General features: G+C 38.5%; 1 protein-coding gene across 4 annotated transcripts in view; it reads right to left on the reverse strand.

Moving 5' to 3' along the window:
* Window positions 1-21,820, reverse strand: part of LOC149311173 (DNA-binding protein RFX6-like) — a 51,418-nt gene that overhangs the window by 22,434 nt on the left and 7,164 nt on the right. For 3 of the 4 annotated variants that reach the window (XM_089528488.1, XM_089528486.1, XM_089528487.1), the window contains exons 2-10: window positions 21,181-21,337; window positions 18,768-18,891; window positions 15,513-15,574; window positions 8,400-8,477; window positions 7,478-7,505; window positions 5,198-5,305; window positions 3,104-3,181; window positions 2,897-3,010; window positions 1,876-1,925 (exon numbers count right to left, since the gene is read on the reverse strand). In XM_089528488.1, the coding sequence (XP_089384614.1) occupies window positions 1,876-1,925; window positions 2,897-3,010; window positions 3,104-3,181; window positions 5,198-5,305; window positions 7,478-7,505; window positions 8,400-8,477; window positions 15,513-15,574; window positions 18,768-18,891; window positions 21,181-21,221 (683 nt within the window). In that variant the 5' untranslated portion in view covers window positions 21,222-21,337. Of the gene's footprint in view, window positions 1-1,875; window positions 1,926-2,896; window positions 3,011-3,103; window positions 3,182-5,197; window positions 5,306-5,393; window positions 5,503-7,477; window positions 7,506-8,399; window positions 8,478-15,512; window positions 15,575-18,767; window positions 18,892-21,180; window positions 21,338-21,820 lie in introns of those variants that run through there. The other variant, XM_089528490.1, reaches the window with a different exon arrangement.

Consider the following 21,820-nt stretch of genomic DNA (forward strand, 5'->3'; position numbering starts at 1 on the left):
CCATCTGTACTATCTGCATCTGCAAAACCACCTGAAGCATAGCTTGTAAAATGAAGTCTGTCAAAAGGGAGGGACACATCCACAAACATGGTGGAATACACAAGAATTCAACCCTAGACCTTTCAGAGCATTCAAATACTCTATTTAAATAAGCATATCTAGTAGTTCTTACTTTCTGCATACATCACTTATTTAAATCTCGTTAAATTTCTTTTTACACCATTTTGTTCACCAACATAAATTTAATCCTCTCTCCACCCCACATTTATTATTCATACTAAAGAAGCCAGCAAAATATTTAGTCAGCCCAATTCATATACTCTTAAACCGACCCAAACTGGACCAAACTGTTTGAATTTAACTGATAACTTGTATAACAAGAATCCAAAATCTCAGGGTTAGTCTAAATTTTGTGCTCAGATAGAGTAGACCCACTGAAATCAATATGACTGATGTGAGTTGCAACTAACTTTGTTGTTATGTGCCTTCAGATGTTGACTGATGGTTAACCTATTATAGGGTTTTCTTGGCAAGATTTATTTAGAGGAGGTTTGTCATTGCCTTATGCTGAGAAAGTGGAACTCTCATGACACTGGAAATAAAATGCAAGAGAGTGAACATAAAAATTACCAGACTGGCAAATGTCACAATAGATGGTAGTATGATGCAGCACTGGCATAACAAAATGGGACAGTGCTACTGCATCAGCACCAGTGGCAGCTTCCTAAATTAAAACTTGTCATGGCAATCCTAGAGCCAGCATAGAATAGTGGCTTGAGTGTTGGACTGTGATTGTGGAGATGAGCGTTCAACTCCCTGCTTGGCCTGCAGGGTGTCCTCTCTCACCCCCAAAGGAAGGCAACAGCAAATTTCCTTTGAACAAATCTTGCCATGAAAACCCCATGATAGGTTCATTTTAGGGTTGCCATATGACTTGAAGGCACACAACAGCAACAACAACAGGGCAACCTTATCTAGTCAAAACCAATTAAGCATCCTGTATAGGCAACAGGATATTCAGTAACAGAGAGGGGGGAGGAAAAACCCTTTCCACATTAAAAGTGGTCCAAATCCAGAAAAATATATCTAACAAATGTCATTTTAAACCACAGCTAATATTAATGTAAAGAAAGGATCCATGTGTCCATTCAGTGTGTATATATAATCAGCACTGTGAGGTGGGATGACACTGACTGAATATGTACCTGCCCCCCAACCTAGTATTTAGTATTGCTGTAACTGACTAACCATCTCTTTGGTGATGCCTGTACACCAGCAAGCTGTATTCAGCCCTATGGGCTAAATGGCAGAATTCAGCAACAGGAGCCTTGTATACAGTACTTTTTTGTACATGACAAGGCCTGGGTGCTCTAACTTGATGAGAACAAAAAAGGACCTTATGAATTTAAAATTCTTAATTCTTTTGGCACTCACAACTGACATATTATATTTAAAATGTGTTGTTTTAAAATGCCAGACCAAAGGAAGCAGGGCCAGTTGGGACAGTGAGGGCATTTCTCCACCAATCATGCACAGCTCAGTTCTTTGAATATATACACACAGGAGTAAGCCCTGGCACAATAGTTTTCCTGCTTGCAAAGCATAGCTCAACAGAATTCTGGCTTGAAAAGCACAGTTCACTTGTATGCAGGGCATTTAAAGTATTAAATTATTTAAACCATCTCCTACAGTAATCACATCAATTACATTCTACGGTAAAATACTGCTACGATAATTCACATCTTTAGGTATCAGAGGACCGGCATTGCTTTATTAAACAAAAAAGTTCAGCAAATTATTTTTCTAAGCTATCCGTAATTGCAACATTTGCCTTTATGCTCTGAACCACAACTTCATAGACAGATAAATACCCACCTTTCGGGCATTTCTTGCATAGTTGCAGGGATGAGGACATCTGTCAGGACCTTGAAAACAAGAGCAAGAAGATGACCATCTTTCTAATGGCTGATAAAGTAATAAAATCTGTGAAACATTTCATTCCCTCCATGTACTCTGTCAGTTCCCTCATCATACTTATTGTACCCGTATTTTCCAGCGTATAAGACGACTTTTTGACCCTCTAAAATTGGGTCAAAAGTCGGGGGTTGTCTTATACGCCGGGTTGAGCCAGGCAACAAGAGAGCCCTGTGGCCCGGTACACTCACCTGGCCTTTTCTGCGCCGCCCTCCTACCACCTTCCAGGCCTCCAATGATCCCAGTGTGAGTGTGCACGGCCGGCTGCCGGCTTTGCAGGCCTCCAGAGGGCCTTTGAAGCCGGCTCGCACATGTGTGCAAGGCCAGCTGCTGGCTTCGCAGGCCTCCGGAGGGCCCTTGAAGCCAGCGCTCAAGGCCAGCTGCCAGCTTCATAGGCCTCCAGAGGCATTTTGAAGCCGGCGCACATGCGTGCACAAGATCAACTGCCAGATTCACAGGCCTCCAGGTGAGTGTTGAAGTCTGTGCACATGCGCATGCCTGGCCACCAGCTTCACAAGAAAAGGGGTAGTCTTATACGGCAAGCATATCCCAAACTCTATATTTTTACTGAAAAAGTTGGGGGTCATCTTATACGCCCAGTCATCTTATATGCCGGAAAATATGGTACTTCATTCATTGGGAATATTAAAGAATTAACTGAGAATACTATCCCAGCACTTGGAAAAGTTACTTTTGGGGAAATTACAGTTTTGGGGGGATTTGGAAGATCAAAGCTCACAGCCACTGGCTGCGCTTAGCTAAAGGATTCTTGGAGTTCTTTAATTATCCTTCCCTACTTGCATATGGCAATTGCTTGGGAAGGGATACACTGCATGCTTTCAGTTCAGGTTCCAAGTTTCTCCCCTGTATGCCAGATCCAAGATACACAGGTAACTTCATTGTAGTTAAATGTGCCGCATACCTTGTATAGTATTGAGTCACAAACACAGAAGATGTCAATGATAACAGAGTTTTCAAGCAGGGGAAGAAGGTGGTCAGGCATTCCTTGCCAAAAATGTAACAGGAAATGCTGGATCTACAGAACAATAATCAGAGTGCTGCTTTGAGTGATATGCGAGCCATGTTTTCCTACAGTAAAAAAATACATGTACACTCCAAGAAGCCTTACCTCTTCAAAGTTACCATTAATGGCATTATCAAGGACACACTGGCAGTGGGTTTTGTACATCATGATTAGGGTATCCACCTGTTTTAGCAATGAAAAATAAAATAAACAAATCATAAATAAATAAATCAGTCTAAAATTATAGTTTTACTTTTAGGGTCAGGTTTATAAATCATTTACCATTGAACAATATGTTTGAGAATCATATATTGCCGAATGGGTTTTTTTATTTGGTTGCTAATTATTGTTATTTACCACTTAGGAGTTTAACTGTCTCTTTCCTTTTCATTCATCCAGCCAGAGCTTGGAAAAGTTACGTTTTGGACTGCAACTCTCTGAATCTCTCCACCATCTGGAGATTTCTGGGAGATGCAGTAAAAAAAAGTAACTTTCTCAAGCTCAGCAACATTTTTTTTTCTTATTTAACATAGGTACTCTATTTTCTGGTACCATCTGATGAGCTGCTCTCCCTACTTTTGCTAGAGGGAAAGGCTTATAATTTTGTTGCAGTGTGTGTTTATAGCACTTTGTTGAAGTGTCAGTTGCTAGGATCACAGGTCTTTAAAAGCTTCAAATTCCTTCTCAGAATCATGAGATGTTAAATCTCCCAGTGGACAGATAGTTACTTATTGTTATTTGAATATTTATACAAAAACACATCTCCAACAACACTAAGTATACAAGAAATCATATACTGGCTGGAATTTCTTTTATTCAATCCCTTTTATCAGGTAAAATGCATATAAAACTGTGCATGGATGTGTGTCTCTGCTTATGCTCAGAAATAGATAAAAAGAAAAGAAAAACAAAAAATTAGAATATTACTGAAAGTGAAACAGAAAAAATCCCACTAGAAATCAATTCCAATTTGGGATAGGAATTAATTAAAATCTAAGTAAAGGTGGAAATTTTCTAACATAAATTGTATGTTATGAAACAAACATTCAAGTATTCATGTATTAATAATAAACACCATATATTTTTAATTAAAGTGATTAAGTTGAATTTAAATTTTAGCATCAATTTACTTCTAGAATTAAGATATTAATTAAACTGAATAACACCAGTGCTAAAGAGCTAGTTCTTTACTCAAAATTTAGTTCCACTGATTTTTTGCAAAACTACATCTTGATTTTTCTAAGTCTTTCAGGCTTTGGGAATTATAATATTATGTCACCATTATCAAAACATTAATTAAAGAGACACGTAGGGAAAACTGGCAAAAAACAAAATTATTTTCAGTGCTAATTTCCCTGATTTAGGCTGCATCCACACTGCAGAAATAATGCAGTTTAACACCACTTGTTTGCCATGGCTAAATGCTATGGAATTTTGGGAACTGTAGTTTTGTGAGATATTTAGCCTTCTCTGTCAGAGAGTTCTGGTGCCACAACAAACTACAATTCCCAGAAATTGACAGAATTTTCTCATGAGTAAACATCAACCACTTTCCCCCAATTTATTTATAACCTTCCCTTTCCCCTAAAACTGGGGCTCAATTCTAACAATATAAGGATATGTTGCTCAGTATAACATGGAAACTGAACATATGCACACACACACACACACACACACACACACATATACACGTCATAAGAATGTAAAAAATACTTTTGTTATCAGTCAGTTTAAGTGTAACAAACAAAATAAGTAAAACACTTGAGCCATTTTTAAATAACACTGAACAAGATTGCTGTCCTCTGAATCTATTCATTGATAAAACAAACCAGGAGGGAAAATCTGCTTCATAATTTGTCCCAAAAACTTGCCATATCTTATCAGTGCTAAATTAATCCATTGGTATTTGCAGTGGATAGGACTCCTAACTATTTCATTGTTTTGCTTTCCTCAAGTCAAATACTATCTGTTTGTAAAATATTAGGCAAGTTAATATGTAAATAATTCAACCACCTTCCAATAGAAAGCTAGTTAACAGGTGATAGGAAAGATCTGCTCCCTCCATAAATCAGTCAAGTCTGTTTGGCTGAAGACATTTCTATCTGTTTCATGGCACTACTGTGAAGCCTTTGTGGGCAAAGACAGAATAAAGGATGCAGATCTGGAAATCAGCTCAATTATCTACACTTCACATTTTACCTTGTCTTTAGAGATGCACCTATCCAGCACAAGATGCTGAGCACTGGGGAATTCTGGAAGGAGAGTTCCTGTTTTGGAGCTCAGGGAATATTTCCGGGTGAATCCACCCTAAAACAGGTGAAATATATTTAGAAATGAATGTCATTGCCAGCTACCATCCTAGTAATATTAAAAGTGGCTAAACTAATGTACATACATTTATTGGTGATCAGTCGGAATTATTAGGAAGCTTTCTGTGTACGCAAAGTCATACCACAAAATGCAAGTTGTATCAGGAGCACTTTCTAAAATAATCAGTTGCACAGTCCCAGTGTCCTCTCTCCCACATGCCTGCATACGTATTTATACCACTTCTAAGGATTAAGAAGAACAAAGCAAAGGAAAGAACAGAAAGACATGTGTGTATCCCAGCATCAAGAATTTAAAAGCACAATTGAAAGGAAGGAAAGGGAAGAAAAGGGAAGACACTGCATGCAGTTTTCTAAATCATATCCATAAATGGCATTTCTCATTGTTACTTTCTTAATATAACACCATTCCTTCCAGTCTTTAAAATGCTTGTATTACATTTAAAATATTTATATTACACATGCACACAAAGTACATTATGATAAACAGTATGGCTTCAGTCAAAGGTTTCAGGAATGGATGTCTGGTAACACAAAGAACTTTTGTCCCCTCTACCTTGCTATTTGCCACTCCAAAGACAGGATGAAATGGATTTACATGGACTCATGAAAGATATAACCAGATTAAGTCCACTCCATCCATCCCTAGTTTCTGAACTGTATTCCAGGTCATGTATTTTTCATTATGAATCCAGAGGCATAGGATTTGGGTAGATGAACAAAACACAAAGAAAATACAACTAGTTCGTCTTGAGCATCAAACCCTGTCAATTTATTCCATTGATCACACATTTTTACATACTGGCACTCTCAGAATTACCACACTGATCAGATCAACGTCCATTTAGCCTAGCACTGTGTCTATGAAAGCTCAGGCTACCAACATCTATCTTTTACTTAGTCTCAAAGGTACTGCAAGATCTCTGTATGCTGACAGGGGCAGCCTCATAGTTCAAGAAGGATTTCAATTACCATTTTGAATTTGTTTCTTTTCTTTTCTCTTCTTAAAAAAAAGATTTCCAAATATTGGGCTATTCAAATATAGATAAGGAGCTAAATGAAAGAAATTATGTTTGCTTACTCTTGTGTTGATGTAAACATTAGGTTGCTTAAAAGATGGTCATGAATCAATATGGCTGAAGTTAAACAATTATTTATGAATATTTTGTGATTGTTTCTTTAAAAATGATAACAAGAGTAACAAAAGAAACATTATTGCAGAAAAAGACATTCACTATTTTTTGAATGAGATAAATGGAGATTAAAATAAGAAAGACAGCATGGTGTTCATGTTGTTTAAATGCAAGGGAAACTTCACATTATCAGGGATCTTGCATTTCTGATTCATGTATGACATCCTTAACCCATGCAATTCGTATCACACCATCTGTTGTAAGGCAACTTGCAGCACAATCATATGTGTATATACTTAGAATACATAAAGATATGTAACAAGACTAGACCATTGGTTGCAAAGATCCTGATGCAAAATTGGTTTTGGCAGGAATGGAGATCTGGCAAGGCAGTGTTTCAGGAGACACAAAGAGTTTGCAATTAGGAAGAAAACCAGCTACCTTCCTCCTTCAGCAAACAAAGAACCTGCTGTTCCTATAAGAGGATACCTGCCTGCACTGAGCAAGACTGCCAGGTGATTAACAGTAGTTGTGCCATATTGAAATACAAATCACAACTATGGCCCCATACAGACTGCCAAAATAAACTGCTTCGGGTCACTTTGGAGGTATGCTGTTTAAATGATGCATGCATCCTAAGAGTCCGGAAGCTGTGCCAAAGCCGTGCTCCAGTCCTTAGCACTCATGCAGCATTTAAACAGCATACCTCCAAAGTGACCCGAAGCAGCTTTATTTTAGCCTGTATGAGGCCTATATTTCAGATGCATGGGAAAAACAATGAAGAAAAAGGATGGCCTGAAAGTTACGTTTCTGGTGTATTCCACTGGTGTTCTTACAGACCAATCTGGCCTTAGAAGACAGTGCAGATGAGGGTTATACTAAAATCTGATGCCAGTTGATTTCAGTGGAATTTAACATAATGCAAGTGATGGACAACAACAACAGAGGTCTGTGCCACTAAAGTCATTTCAAATGCATCAGTATCTGACAGATTAAACAACACATCACATGCTACTTACTTCATTCTTCATTTTGCTCCCAGAAAACCTTTGAAAACCAAGATATATGACTTTTAGTTCAGGGAAGAACAGTGCACTATACACTTCTAAAAAATATTCTCCTCATACTGTGATATGGTAATATAACTATACCTGCAACATTTCCCCGTCATCTATTGCTCTCTTTTCTCTCTCTTCTCTTTTGAACCTTTGTTAAATGCTTTCTGTGTGGTGGCAGGACATAAATACAATTACTGAGGATGAGGTGTAGAATCAGTGGACCTGGGTCTGAAATGTTTCATTCACTCTCACAGTAGCTGCAGATATCTACTGGGTGAAAGTGGTGCACTGGACAGGGAAACTGTGAGAGGGTACAAGTCCTGGACTTTTTCACAGCAAAAACATAATTTATTTCATCTGCTAGGGTGCCAGAATGGGCCCTGGCAAGTGAATTGGGGGGGGGGGGGGAGGAGGTGGTTACAAAATTTTCCACTTTTATAGTTGCTTTTTTCAGATTTGCCGAGAGGGAGGACACTTTCTCATTGAGTGTGCTGTCATACTTCAGAATTAATGCAGTTTGACACCACTTTAACTGTCATCCCATAAAATTCTGAGATTTGTATTCTGTTGCAGGACAAGAGCTCTCTGACAGAGAAGACTAAATATCTAACAAAAATAACTACAAATCCCAGAAATCCATAGCACTGAGTCATGGTAGTTGAAGCAGTGAAAACTGCATTGATTCTGAAGTGTAGACAACAGCTGAGCATCTGGTAATTGCCTTAAACTATTGCATATGCCAGTGCCTTTTCTTCCATGTGCTGTTTCATCATGTATAACATCTCACATCTTTAGAAACTTCATATTACTGAGTATCAGCTCAAAAAATTGCTCCTCAGTGGACATAGAACAGTATCTTAGCATTACATTTCTTCCACAATACCTTGTCAGACCTTTCCCGGAATACACGGAGTGATAGTATGCACTGCTTTCTTTAATGCCAATTCCATAGTAGTGATACCTGTATTGAGGAAGAACCCCAAAAGTATATTGACAGATTATGAAAAAGGACACAAAGAAAATAAAGACAACCAGAATGGACACATAACATTTTGTAACTGCTGTATATCTGTTATGCAGTTATCTTGCATTAACGCTATCCAAAGAAGAACTTTAAAAAAACAAACACCTTGATATTACAACATTCTCTTAGTGGCAGATATATATACTTCATAAGTACATATTTTCTTTTCTGAACAGGCTGAAAAAAGATGTTCTCTAGTTTCTTGTGGTCCATCCAAAACTACCACCCCTCAGACAAAAGCCAAGCTCTCTGGGGCTATTGTCACAAGAGAAGAGGGAATGTAGGGAGGTGAATGGAAAGAAGGGAGGGCGGTAGTTTGCAACAGTGGGAAGGGCAGAGGAACAACAAACTTGTAATTATTTTGCCTGCCTGCCTCATTTTACTCTTTTCTTCTCATTCTCTTCTTCCACATCCATTTAGAGGCCAGAGCCAAAATCTGGCCTGGAGGGGCCAACACACATGGAGATAAGCAGATGGACTTTGTCATGTAGGATCTCTTGTTGTTGCTGTGTACCGTCAAGTTATTTCCAAATTATGGTGACCCAAAGATGAATGTATCATGGGATTTCCTGGGCTGAGAGGGTGTGACTCACCCAAGGTCACCCAGGAGATTATCACAAGGGGGACAGGATGTCCAGTCCCTGTCCCATCCTTCCCACCTGATTGCAAGAAGGACTTTCACACTTGACCCAGCAGGGAGCATGAGTGAAAGTAATTGCGCAAATCACTTTCCCACTGCAGCTGGCTGAAAAGTGCTTTCAGCTGACAGCCATCATTTGCAGTCTTTTGTATTGACATCTTAACCTGTTAATACCAGCCGGCTGAAGTGTGAAAGGGATTTGTGCAATCACTTTCACTAGGGTCATGGATGGGGTAAGGATGGGAGAATGATCCCGTCCCTATCCTGTCCTCCATGTGGTAATCTCCCCTGTGAGTTTTCAGGGCCAAGCAGGGAACTGAACCCCAATCTCCAGAGTCCAAGTCAGATGCTCAAACCACTGTACCACTACCTTCCTTTGAAAAGCCTGAACTGGAGACTAGAAAATATATGGGAAGAGAGTGTGTGTTGGAGGTGTGAAAAAACATTTTAACGTTAAGCCACAGGAGAGCCAGTGTGGTATAATGGTTTAAGTGTTGAACAACAACTCTGGAGAGTATGGTTCAAACCTCTGCTTGGTCATGGAAACCCACTGGGTGAATTTGGGCAAGCCATACTCTCTCAGCCTCAGAGGAAGGCAAAGGCAAACTCCAAGAGACTCACCTTGGGTCTACTTGAGGCAGTCTCAACTCCCTTCTACCTGCTCACTAACCACGAAGGAATGTGGTCAACATTTTTTAGCAATTAACACACAAATACTGTATATATTCCATCACTTATCCTCAGTGCCTACAACACATTAAATGACCAGTGAATAACAATCAAATGAAGATTTATCCCTCTTTTTTAGTCCAAACCATGGGAGGCAAGCTGAAAGATCTATCCTGGCAGTAGTGCTCTTTAGGGACATTTATGTGAGATAATCACCAGTTCTTTTGCTGAGACAGAGTGAAAACAACCTGGAGCATTGGGAGAGGAGTCGAAATTGGGAGGAGAAAGGATATAAACATCCCCTTTATTCCAACCAGGGTCAACACCTCCCTGGTGGGTCATTCCAACCTGCCATTGTCACCAAGGGGCTTTCTCTTCAATCTTTCCCAGAGTACAGAAAACCAGAGAGCTCTATAAGAGTTCAGAGTAGTTTCCTATGTCTCTCAGTTTTTAAAAATGAAGTTAAGGCACATCTCATTAATATACCTTTTAAAACTGTAATGCTTTAACCTTGTTGTAAGCCACTTTTAGAGGAAAAGGTAGCATATAACTTGAAAAGAATAAATATCAGTTTAAATTGGATTTATTTGATTTAGAGCCCTTCCATACTACACAATTATAGCACTATGATTTTATTTTAATTGCCAGGGGAATATCCTATGATATCCTGGAGTGTGTAGTTTGAGGAGGCAATAGAGCTCTCTGGCTGAGAATGTGAAATACTCCCTTGTTGTTGATGATGATGTGTACTTTCAAGTCATTTCTGTTTTAATTCCACAGGATGCTACCTTAGCAATTAAAGTGGAATCATAGTACTTTAATTATGTTGTGTGAAAGCTCTCTTTATGTGCTTTATATGAATTGGTGTACAGTAGATTGCCTTGGTGATTTTTGTGGAAAGGCAATATGCAAATATAAGACAGACAGTACCATAGAGGGGCTGTCATGTGCATGATGGAGTATTCTGGTACTAGGACTCAAATTAATGGATTCAAATTAAAAGAGTGATTCCAACTAAATAGTAGGAAGAACTTCCTGATGATAATAGCTGTTCAAAAGTGGAACAGATTAACCCAGAGTGTTCTCCTTCACTGAAAGTTTTTAAATAGATGCTGGATGGCCATTATCAGATATGTGTTAGTGGTGAATACTTTCACTGGTAGGAGATTGGATTAGATGATCCTTGGAGTTCCTTTCACCTTTACAATTCTATGACAGAGGCACCCAGCCCATGAGTGAGATCACCCCCTCCTGTATTTCTGTTCTCCCAAACGCTTTCCTCCCTCAAAGATTCACCAAAGAATGAGAGGAGAACAGAGGTAGTGCACAGAGAGAGACAGAAAGGGGTTGCCTGTCCTTTTCCCCCTTGACTTCTAGTTCATCTATTCTGGGCTGTGGGGACTTTAGTCCAGGCACAGTGGCCAGCACTGTAGGAGTGGTAAGAACATCTTCCTTCCTTTTCCTCACATGCCAGTCCTACTTGTGCTGTTGCCTGCTAAGTATTTCCTGAGCTTCTGATACACTGAAGAATTAATGCAATTTGACACTGCTTTAACTGTCATGGCTCCATCCTATGGAATCCTGGGATTGGTAGTTTGTTGTGGCACCAGAGCTCTCTGGCTAAATAGCTCACAAAACTACAAATCCCAAAATTCCACAGCACTGAGCAATGGCACTAAAAGCTGTGTCAAATGGCATTAGTTCTGCAGTGTAAATGCAACCCTAGAAAGAAGAGGGTTTCTGGGAGACTGGAGGGCTTACAGGGAGGGTGTCTGATGAATCCACAAAGACCAAATGCTAGATTTCCAAAGATTTTCAGATTGGCTCGGAAAATAAGCCAGATTCTTTCATAAAGTAATGAAAATATGTCATTTAAAACAATTAAATATATATTTTTAAATGAAAAAAAGCCTTTCTTATTGGTGGAGGCAGAAAAGAAAATACAGACCCATGTCTACTGGATACTGTTTTTTGGTCATTAACTACCACAGAGAGGTCTGCATATTTAATCATATGATGCATATTATTGTTGATAGCTTCCATCTACAGTGTAAAATAAAAATATTATAAGCATAAGGTATTATAATATTTATGAGGCGAAATACAATTTTAATAATATAGTATATATTATGCATCACATCCTATAAAAAGAGCCTGTTAACTTAGTGTTGACTTGGGAGAAGCAACAGATTTATAGGAGGGAGTGGATAGATCAGATTTGTTTGCTTTAATGTCTAATTGTTTCTGTTTTACTGAAACTAAATAAAAGCTGCACTGCTAATCTTTGTCTTTCTCATCAAGACTTTCAGCAAGAAGTAGAATAATTGACTTTCTTTCACCCATCCCTTCCCATGTGCGTGAACATATGTTCCTGCACAGCAAGTCACCCTGACCGTAGCATATGCTGACACAAATGATGGCTGATAAGGCAATGATACGATTAAGCTGCTCAGGGACTAGCAATAACTTGTTATCACAAGGCCAGCTGCCATATCAGTTTTATTAACCCACTAAATCACTTTTAATAAATAAGATAATGGCTTTCAGAAATGATGGAAGGAGGAGCTAAAATTTAGAATTGATCAAAGTCAACAAAGAAATTACACTGTAACTTGAGCTCAAACTGCTCTGTAGAATGAATATGTGTATGTGTGTGGGGGGGATGTGCATTATTACTCCATGACATATGCACATGTTATTCCTCAAGAGAAATCACAGCTGCACCACTAACCCTTGGCCCCAATCCAAAGAATGTTAGCTATGGTGAAATCCTAGGATTTAATTTAGGCATGGCTAATGTATTGGTCACATTGATTTCGATAGGGCTTATGTGCAACCAACTTCCTCTGGACTGGAGCCATCATTCTTTATGGTTTCTACTAAGTAACCCATGTGGAATTTCATTAACTGTGGTGTATGAAATGACTACTTCCCTATCTCGACTTTGCTTCACTCTTCTTGCTTTACTCTCTTCCTTCATCCTCCTGACACACCTCCTGGCTCTTCCTCTTTTTATCTGTTTTAAACTAGGTTGTACTCTACCTCAAGCCTTAGGGAGAGGTGGGTAAGAAATAATATTTATTTATGTGTTTATTTATTTCCTGCGAGTTTCCATTTTGTCCTCCACAGCTTCATTTGGTCCATTTCTAGCTGCCACACTGACAAGATCCAGCAGTTAATGGTGCAAAAGCCAGAGTACAAGACCAGACCCTCCACTGAAATAGAGACAACAATATCCTAACACTTGAATGCCTCAAGCCATGGGATTCTCAGATTTGCTAGGCTGACCCCTTGATGCAGTTAGGAGAACAGGTTGCCCTCACACCTGGAATTTCACACTCTAAATACAACCAGTTGAGCATAACAACATTAAGAACACTGTGCGTCTCTGTATGCTCCTGGTTCATTCATTGAATACTCAAGATTCCCTTTTCAGAAAGCCTTATTATTACTTGTCTGTCTTTGTGATTAAGAGATGCATCTTTTAGAGATCCATGCATGCTATTTTAATAATCCCTTCTGAAGCCCATTGGTCTTATCTTGTAGTAAAACAAATATACTTTTTCAGCATCTTAAGGTATCTTAGCTCGCCCTTTTCAGAAAGATGCTCATATAATGCCACCATCTTTTTTCAACTGAGGAGAAAAGTTTCTTCACAGAGGACCACTTGGTCTTTTGTATTTTTTGGGGGAACTATACTTTTTGTAGGGCCACTGAAAGTGTATGGCAGTTTCAAGACCAATCCTGTTGTGACTAATTCATTCTTCAAACTGCTGGCTGGATGCCCAGCTTTGCCCATCTATCACCTTGTGTTTCTGTCCAATGAAAGCCCTAGGCGGCTTTGAAACACCTGTTCTTTTGGTTTCAGTTTAATCCACCATTTAGGAGTGTCCTTTGCAATCCATTTCAGCAAATTAAGTATAAGTAATAACCTCCCCTTACCAGTCTTTAAGCTTTCCTTTCCTTTCTCTTTCTTTCTCTCTTGCACACATGCACATGCCAAGATTGGACATCTCTCAGTTTATATGTCTTATAACAAAGTGTACATACCCTTCTACTCTTATAGGAGTTTATTACACTGGGGCCAATTTCGGCATTAAAGAGAGATTAAAGCACATATAAAGCATCCCACAAATAAAGCAAAACTGACAAGTAATTGTGAAAATGATTATTACATGCAATTGTGCAAATAAACTGCAGCTCTCAGCAGTTCTTGCCACTGGATGTTCTGGGTAAGGCTGCTGAGACTTTCAGCCCAACAACATTGGGCAGGTTGCATTGTTCTCTCCCTTGATCCAGATTTAAGGTGGTAAGTTATATGCTCAGGCTTCTGTCTTTTGGTTAAGTTGTTGTTTTCTGAGCTAACTATCAAATGGATAGAGATCTCTTCTCCTCTGGGAAAAGAGTAGTCAACAAAGGATGGTTTAGAGATACCATACTGCCTTTTTGGCTGAGTTTTACCTGGATTCTAACAATGACATCTGGTGTTTGTTTACACCATTAGCTAGCTCAGATGTTCAGTCTTCAGAAAGGAAGGGAAGGAGGGATAGATAGTCAGTTTCAGGCCCTTAGAAAACCAGTGATAACGTGCCAAAATGTGTAGGAATGGTTCTCTTCAATCTTTTGAAAAACATAATTGCATCCATCTTTTAAAGTGCATTGAGTCAATTAGTGAAGTCACAGTTGTGAATGATTTTGACACAGAGATTCAAAATGGGTAGAGTGATCCTTGCCACTGCATAATTTGTAAAAGGAATTTCCTCACTCATTTTGAATCCATGGTTTTCTCTCTAGCTATTAACAACAATCACTGATGAACAACTGATTGCTGAGTTTAGAAAACAACTGCAAAATCACAAAACATACTGTTGTTGTGATAGGTTAGAAGCACAAGTGCTCCAAAACTAAAAGTATAAAGAGTTTATGCTTTTTCTAATTGAGATCTTATTGCATGCATACACACAAAATATCTTCTGTCTGGCTTTACAAACATTTTTAAATATTATACTGCCAGTACAAATAAATCCTAGCCTTATTATAGCTACATTGGAGAACAGGGATGAGAACCTATTGCACTCTTGATAGTGCTGTACTTTGGTGCTCAACAGTCCCAGCCAGCATGGGATTGATCCAAAATCAAGAGGATAACAGGTTCCCATCTCTGCTGTAGTTGAAAAGATATCGGTTATGTCAACCCAGCAAAGCTGATCAGTGTTTTTGGACCTATATTCAGCTGATAGTCTCTTCCACCTCCTGCAAAGACCCCACCTCACAACTCACTATTTCACTTAAATGTTCCCTCCTCAATGGTCATTCGGGAGCTGGTGAAAAGCAAGGGGGGGGGGGAAGCATTGTGACTGTACCACTAAACATGTCAATTTATATCACATAACAGATAGGCAAAAGGACACTTTAAATTATAGTATTGATTTCCTCAGTCCTCTAGAGAAACTTTTCCCCAGAGGAAGGGAGAGAAGGGGTTGAAAAGTTCCTTTCTGTGGATTTCATTTTGATTCTCAGGATGCAAACCACTAAGTTGTGACTGATGTAGTGGCCATATTTTTTATCATATGCAAGACATCTAAATGTCTGAATAAGCATGTTGTGGTTTAAAACGAGCATCTGCAGATTAAGAAATCAAATAGATTTGAATGATGCCTTACTTTGAATGGCCTCTTGTGCCCAGCCTTCTTGTAGTGAGAAGAGGAAACTTCTGGCGAATAGTCTAAAGTGAAATGCCAATTATTAAATATCTAGAACCAAAAAGAAAAATGAGCCAAAGAACAAAATTTTACCCTTTCCCTTTGTAATACCTGTATATATGTGAAACACCTTCATTTTCATTAGGCCTCAATCTGCACTGCAAAAATAGTGTATTTTGACAACACTTTAACTATCATGGTTCCTTCTTATGGAATCCTAGGATTTATAGTTTGTTGTACTAGCAGGGCTCTCTGACAGAGAAGGTTAAATGTTTCACAAAACTACAAATCCCACAATTTCATAGCATTGAGCCATCACAGTTAAAGTGGTGTCAAACTGCATTATTTCAGCTGTGCAGATTAGACTTACTAGTAGGTAAATTCTAGTTACCTGGATACTTCCTGAGCATCATGGTAGCCCTATAATATTTTAGCACTACGGTGACTAAGCAGGCTCCCAGCTTATGTGAGGCTCTGGTTTGTTTTCCTTCAGGGTGTGTGTGTGTGTGTAGAATGGAACACAGTGTCTCCAGTGATCCTATATAGGTTTGGGAGGTAGTGAAGCTCATACTAACTTTCCCAGAAGTCCTTGATCCACTGGCCAACCAATTTCCTGCTTGGTGTGGCCAGAAGGTAAAGCTTCAGAGTGGACCAGAAAGCAGAAGTCTTCAATCTGATCTTCCCAGGAAATATATAACCATTATCTGCATGCTACAGCCTTATTTGGCTGCTGTGCAGTTTTCCCCACCTACCTACACTTTATGCTTGCTTATCTACATGCTGCCGGTTCATATTTTGTGATCTGAAACAGTGCATCCCAGGCTGCTCAGTCAACCAAGCATATCTATATCTATATCTATCTATACCTATACCAATACCAATGTATAGCAGTAACATGAAAATTTAATTTATATCTGAATTCCTAACCCCCCCATTCCATTCCATGACTTTCACCCTCCACTTACTTACAGTCCATAAAAATGTATTTTATTCTTTAGTTATTTAATTAAAATTACAATTTAAATTAAAATATGTACCATATTCTTTCTCACTCCCAATCTTGCCTCTTTTCTTTCAAAATAATAAAAAGTGTGGGCTAGCCAAATAAATTAAATTATTTCCTTTGCACATTTAGGAGATGGAAAGAGGCAAGGCCCAGGCATGTAGATCAGGTTTACAGTTAACAATGAAGGCTGGCATGCAATAGGAGTGGATTTACACCTAAATCCATTTTCTAGCAATTTAACTCAAAGCTTGGAAGTAACTAGAATTAAAGAATTCATCACTTTAATGAATTGCTTTTGCAATAATGAAGGCAAAATGAGGAATGAAGTTATTCAGTCATAATGCAACTATATAACATCGTGTGGAATAACGTATTCAGTCATAATGCAACTATATAACATCGTGTGGAATAACGTCACTCATTTTGTGCTATAAATGTATCCATCTTGTCACTTTTATAGTAATAAAGTTGGTTCATGCCTCAGCCTTATATCTTTTCTTATTAGAGGCTAGCAATATGCAAAATTCTGGTATTCTTTTTTTAAAAAATGATAAGAAAGTAGCTGATTTACTTACCTTTGAATAACAAGGAAATATAGTAATTAATTACTTTGTTGGGCACCGGAACTATGACTGAATTTTTATATTATTATTATTATTATTATTATTATTATTATTATTATTATTATTAAAGTGTTCAAGCTCTGCTTTACTTATTGTGGCTTCCCAAAATAAACTAAGAGACCATAATTTGATGGGGATGCAAAGAAAGGATTCCAACTGATATTCACAATCCTTCCTTTTTTCCCCTTTCCTTTCCTTTCCTTTCCTTTCTTTTCCTTTCCTTTTCTTTTTTACAAAACTATAGTTCCCAAAATTCTCTCAGGACAAGAATCATTATCGATCCATTTGAAATCTGTGATATAGCTATGTCCAGACTAAAGATGTGTTTTTCATGTTTGAATTGTATGGAGAGCTTTTGTTGTTTTTGTTGTTGTTTTTGCATTTTATGAAACTTTAATGTAAGCCTGTTAACATGGCCATCTTCTATTTTGCATGCCACACTGAGCCAAACTACACAGTACATATATTACACAAATACTAAAAGGGCACTTTTAGCATCATGTGTGAAACTGCCCTGAAAAGTGCCAGCAAGACAACTGTGCCATATTCCTAGCTGAAATGGTTATCCAAACAATGGGGATAATATTCTTTGGTTTTGAAATAAGGCTATTCAGCTGGGCAAACCAATCTTTTTAAGTGTTTGTTGAGGTAAACAATCCTGAAACTTAAATTCAAGTATATGTTGATACTGGGATTTCTCTTCTAACAGTTTAATTAAAACCACTCCTTAAATTGACTTGCAATGGAGCAACTTGGAGTAAGGACAAGCTGACAGATGACCCCCCGCTCCTCTATGCAGACACCACAACCCAGCAGCCAAAGCAGAATAAATACTGATAATGGACAGACATGCAGCTAATACAAAAAGATAATCTCACTGTTTCCAAAGCTTGGAAGAGGAAGTAATACAAGATTTTTTTTCTGCCTCTTGGTACTGAAGTCACTGAATATCATAAGAAGAGCTGAATCCCCCAAGTTTCATTAAACTAATGTGTTTCAGCTCTTCAAGGTAACTGGAAGAGATCATGGATGTTTTTAAAAAGCTGATCTCCAAAGCTTTCTTGGTGTTCAGTTTCCCCAGTTCATAGCAGTTTGGATTTAATTTGGAAAACCTACCTCTCACATTGATTAAACGGTTTCAGCATTAAAACACGAGTGAATATTTGCAGGGTGGGAAGAAACTATTTACAGGCAACTTTATCCTTCCAAACTCTTACTTTCATTAAATGTTCCTCATTCTCATAGTAATTATTACAGAAGTCACATTCCTTGCAACTTTGATTTCTTTCTTATAATATACATCTCTTAAGGTGAATGGTTCATTCTGCCTTAACACAAATCCCTTGCTTTTATTATTGGTTCCTCTCAATTCTGTTAGAAAGCATGCAACAAAAAGCCTAAAGTGTATCTCACCAGTAACTAGTTTTTTAAATCACCTTTCAGGGAAATCCAGTTGAAGGTTTCTATGCTCCTGTTTTCATAGAAGAATTCAGATACTCAGGATATAGGACTCCTGAGCAAAATGAAGGAAACAGTCCTGATGATTAAAGATGAAAAAAAACAGGGTGTATCAAATGTGTTACCTACCTTACCAAATGTTGCAGCACAAGCAGGTTCAAGTTTCTCCTTCCTGCAGAAATCCAGGTAATGTGCATAGAGGATGCACCTTGGTAAACAAACTCCTTCACATACAATATAATTCTCTTCCAGCCTGCAGGTGAAAAATGAGCCAATAACAACAACAAAAGATCTTATGCTCATTTCTCTTATGCTCATTTAAATCCTCATTTCTCTACATACTTCTCTTAAAGTACCTTTAGAGATGTCTCTATCCATTGTGCTTACAATACCTCCCACCACAAGCAGCTTGTGGACCAAGTGGAGCTACTTCACAACATCATTTTAGGGTCCAGTGCCCACTCCACATGAGCTGCCATGGTCCTCCAACATTTATGTCTGATTTTTTTTCAGTGCTTCCCAACACTGTCCCCCAAATAAATGATCTGGAGAAATAAATCTCTCATCTAAGAAATAAGTCCCTCGTGTATTAATTTTGTTCTTATTTGTTATCAAGTTGACTTCGACTAATGGTGACTCTATGAATGAGGAATCTCCAAGGGCCCCAGTCATGAATCATTAAGTCATGGAAACTCAAGGCCCTGGCTTCCTTGATGGAATCGATCCATCAGTAGATTGGTCTTCTGGTTTTCCTACTACCTACCACTTTGCTGAGGATTATTGTCACTTTCAATAAATACAATTGTTTCATGATCTGTCCAAAGTATGACAGTTTCAGTTTAGTCATATTGGCTTGGAATAAGAATTCAGATCTGATGACATCATGCATTTTGCAGGCAGCTATTCATTAAATGCGTATTTATTAAAGAGTGCTGGAAAGTTATATGGGTGTTCATTTCTCTGCAGCTTTTCCCATTAGATAGCTGATTAAGCTTTTTTTTTTTTTTTTTACCAAAAAGGCTCGGACGGTTCAGCAACACTTTTGCCAGATCTGACCAGCCATTAAAAAATATATCCACCTTTCCTGCAGCAACTCCTAATTCTGATCTAGAGCTGGAGTAAAGAGTGGTGAGAGAAAAGTAATTGCAGTGGGGGAAACATAACCTCTTGGCATTTCCAGTTGTTGGAAGCTTTATCTTGGTAGCTCTTTGGAGTTTAATTCAAACAGCCAAACACAAAATGTGACATATCAAGGTTTAGCCCATTTTACAAAATTCATTAGCTGGTTAAGGATATTACTACATGTTGGTTTTAAACCCTGATTAGACCAGGAAAAAAGCAGCTTTGGAGATACTTATTGAACAAAGCCACCTCCAATCCATGACTACTCTGTCCTGACCCATAGTGGCTGCAGCCCTATTCATTTTCATTGATGGGGGAAACCTGTCAATAACCTTGCAATATTGCTAGTCCCCAGGTCCAAAATGTTGCTGCTGGGGAAGTTGTGAGCTTGGCAGTCAGTGTCTCCCCTTTGTCTCCCCATGTACCCCCTCTCCTCACTATTCGCAAGATGCCTGATTCTCTTTAATTTTTTTCTATTCCTTTTCTTAAACTTAACTCACAGTAGCAGACCTCTGGAAAAACAAGAGAAAATTGGGGAAAAGGCATGCTGAGTAGGGAATAGGGCAGGTAGGTGGTGTTAAGCGAGAGTCAGGAAGAGAGTATGAGAGGAACAGCAGTCCCAGTTGCACAATTGAGAAGATATACAGTGATGGATGCTCTTAAAGTGGTATGTTTGCATTGGGGGGGGGCACTGATGCAATTGTTGTTATAGTGGAACTTGTGTGGTAATGTCCTACACAATAGTACATATTTATAGAATAAAGTATTTACACATAGAGCTAAATCCAATATTACTTACGCCACTCTGCTCAAGGAAGATGCTTTCTTCCTCCTTCTGCAGCCACCTGCATGTCCCTCACACCTCCTCTGGAGGACTGCAAACCATGTGCACCAGACTGGGAGACATGTAGGAGACTCCAGTGTCCAGTTTGCTTGCAAAATGACATCACTGGATTCGACTGGATACATACTGTATCAGATTTTATTTTATTTTTGTCTTGAAACCTCCAATTTATAACAATTATATACAGTTCACAAAGAAAAAGTATTTGTTATCAATGTTTATCATCTTGCTCAGAACACAATTATCCACTGGGGTTTTTTTCCAAGAAAAAAAAGATAAAAACTTTATTTATTTATTTATTTATTTATTTATTAGCTGTTTCCAAAAACTGCCTGCATAAAGGACACAAAATATTCTTCTAAGCCAGTTTACAGGGTACAGGCTGGGGAGATGCAGATTCATCACATCACAATGCATAATGCCACATGTTATATTATATCATTTTTGTTCATGCTATGAATTCCACTGCAGATGGTTACACATCTTTCCCCATGAAAACAAAGGAAAAATAAATAATATTGTGAAGGAGGGGAAAGGAACACTAAATCTACCCTCTGAAAAGGTTAATAAACTTACCATTGCAAGGTGAGCTGGGTCTGCTTCTTTTTATCCTTCATAATCTGAGTGATGGTTTTCTTTGGAGGCAAGTGTTTGTTGAGAGATTTTATCTTTCTTTCATGGGTCTCTCCATCCTCCTCTTCTGAGGAAAGCGGTTCACAGCTAAAATGAATTTCTGCATGTAGGGAGAGGTTTAAAAAGAATATACAGTAAATTAAAAATAATCAGGTAGGGATGGGTTTCATTTACTTTATTTAAATATCTGAGGTGGGTATGAGGATCCCAAAGGGTGCTCAGCAATGGCTCCTTTTCATCCTGGAGAGAAGTGACCAGTGGGGTCCCACAGGGCTCTGTTCTGGGGCCAGTGCTATTCAACATCTTTATCAATGACTTGGATGACAGAATTGGGGGCATATTCATCAAATTTGCAGATGACACCAAATTAGGAGGAACAGCTAATACCCCAGAGGACAGGATCAAAATTCAAAACAACCTGAACAGAAAGCTGGACCAAAGCTAACAAAATGAAATTCAACACAGAGAAATGTAAGGTACTGCACTTAGGGCAGAAAAATGAAATGCACAGATATAGGATGGGGGACACCTGGCTTAAGGAGACAACATGTGAAATGGATCTGGGAGTCCAAGTGGATCACAA

Source organism: Sceloporus occidentalis, unplaced genomic scaffold (genome assembly GCF_023333645.1).
Source record: "Sceloporus occidentalis isolate IW3139 unplaced genomic scaffold, rSceOcc1.0.p SCAF_6, whole genome shotgun sequence".
Lineage (NCBI taxonomy): Eukaryota > Metazoa > Chordata > Lepidosauria > Squamata > Phrynosomatidae > Sceloporus > Sceloporus occidentalis.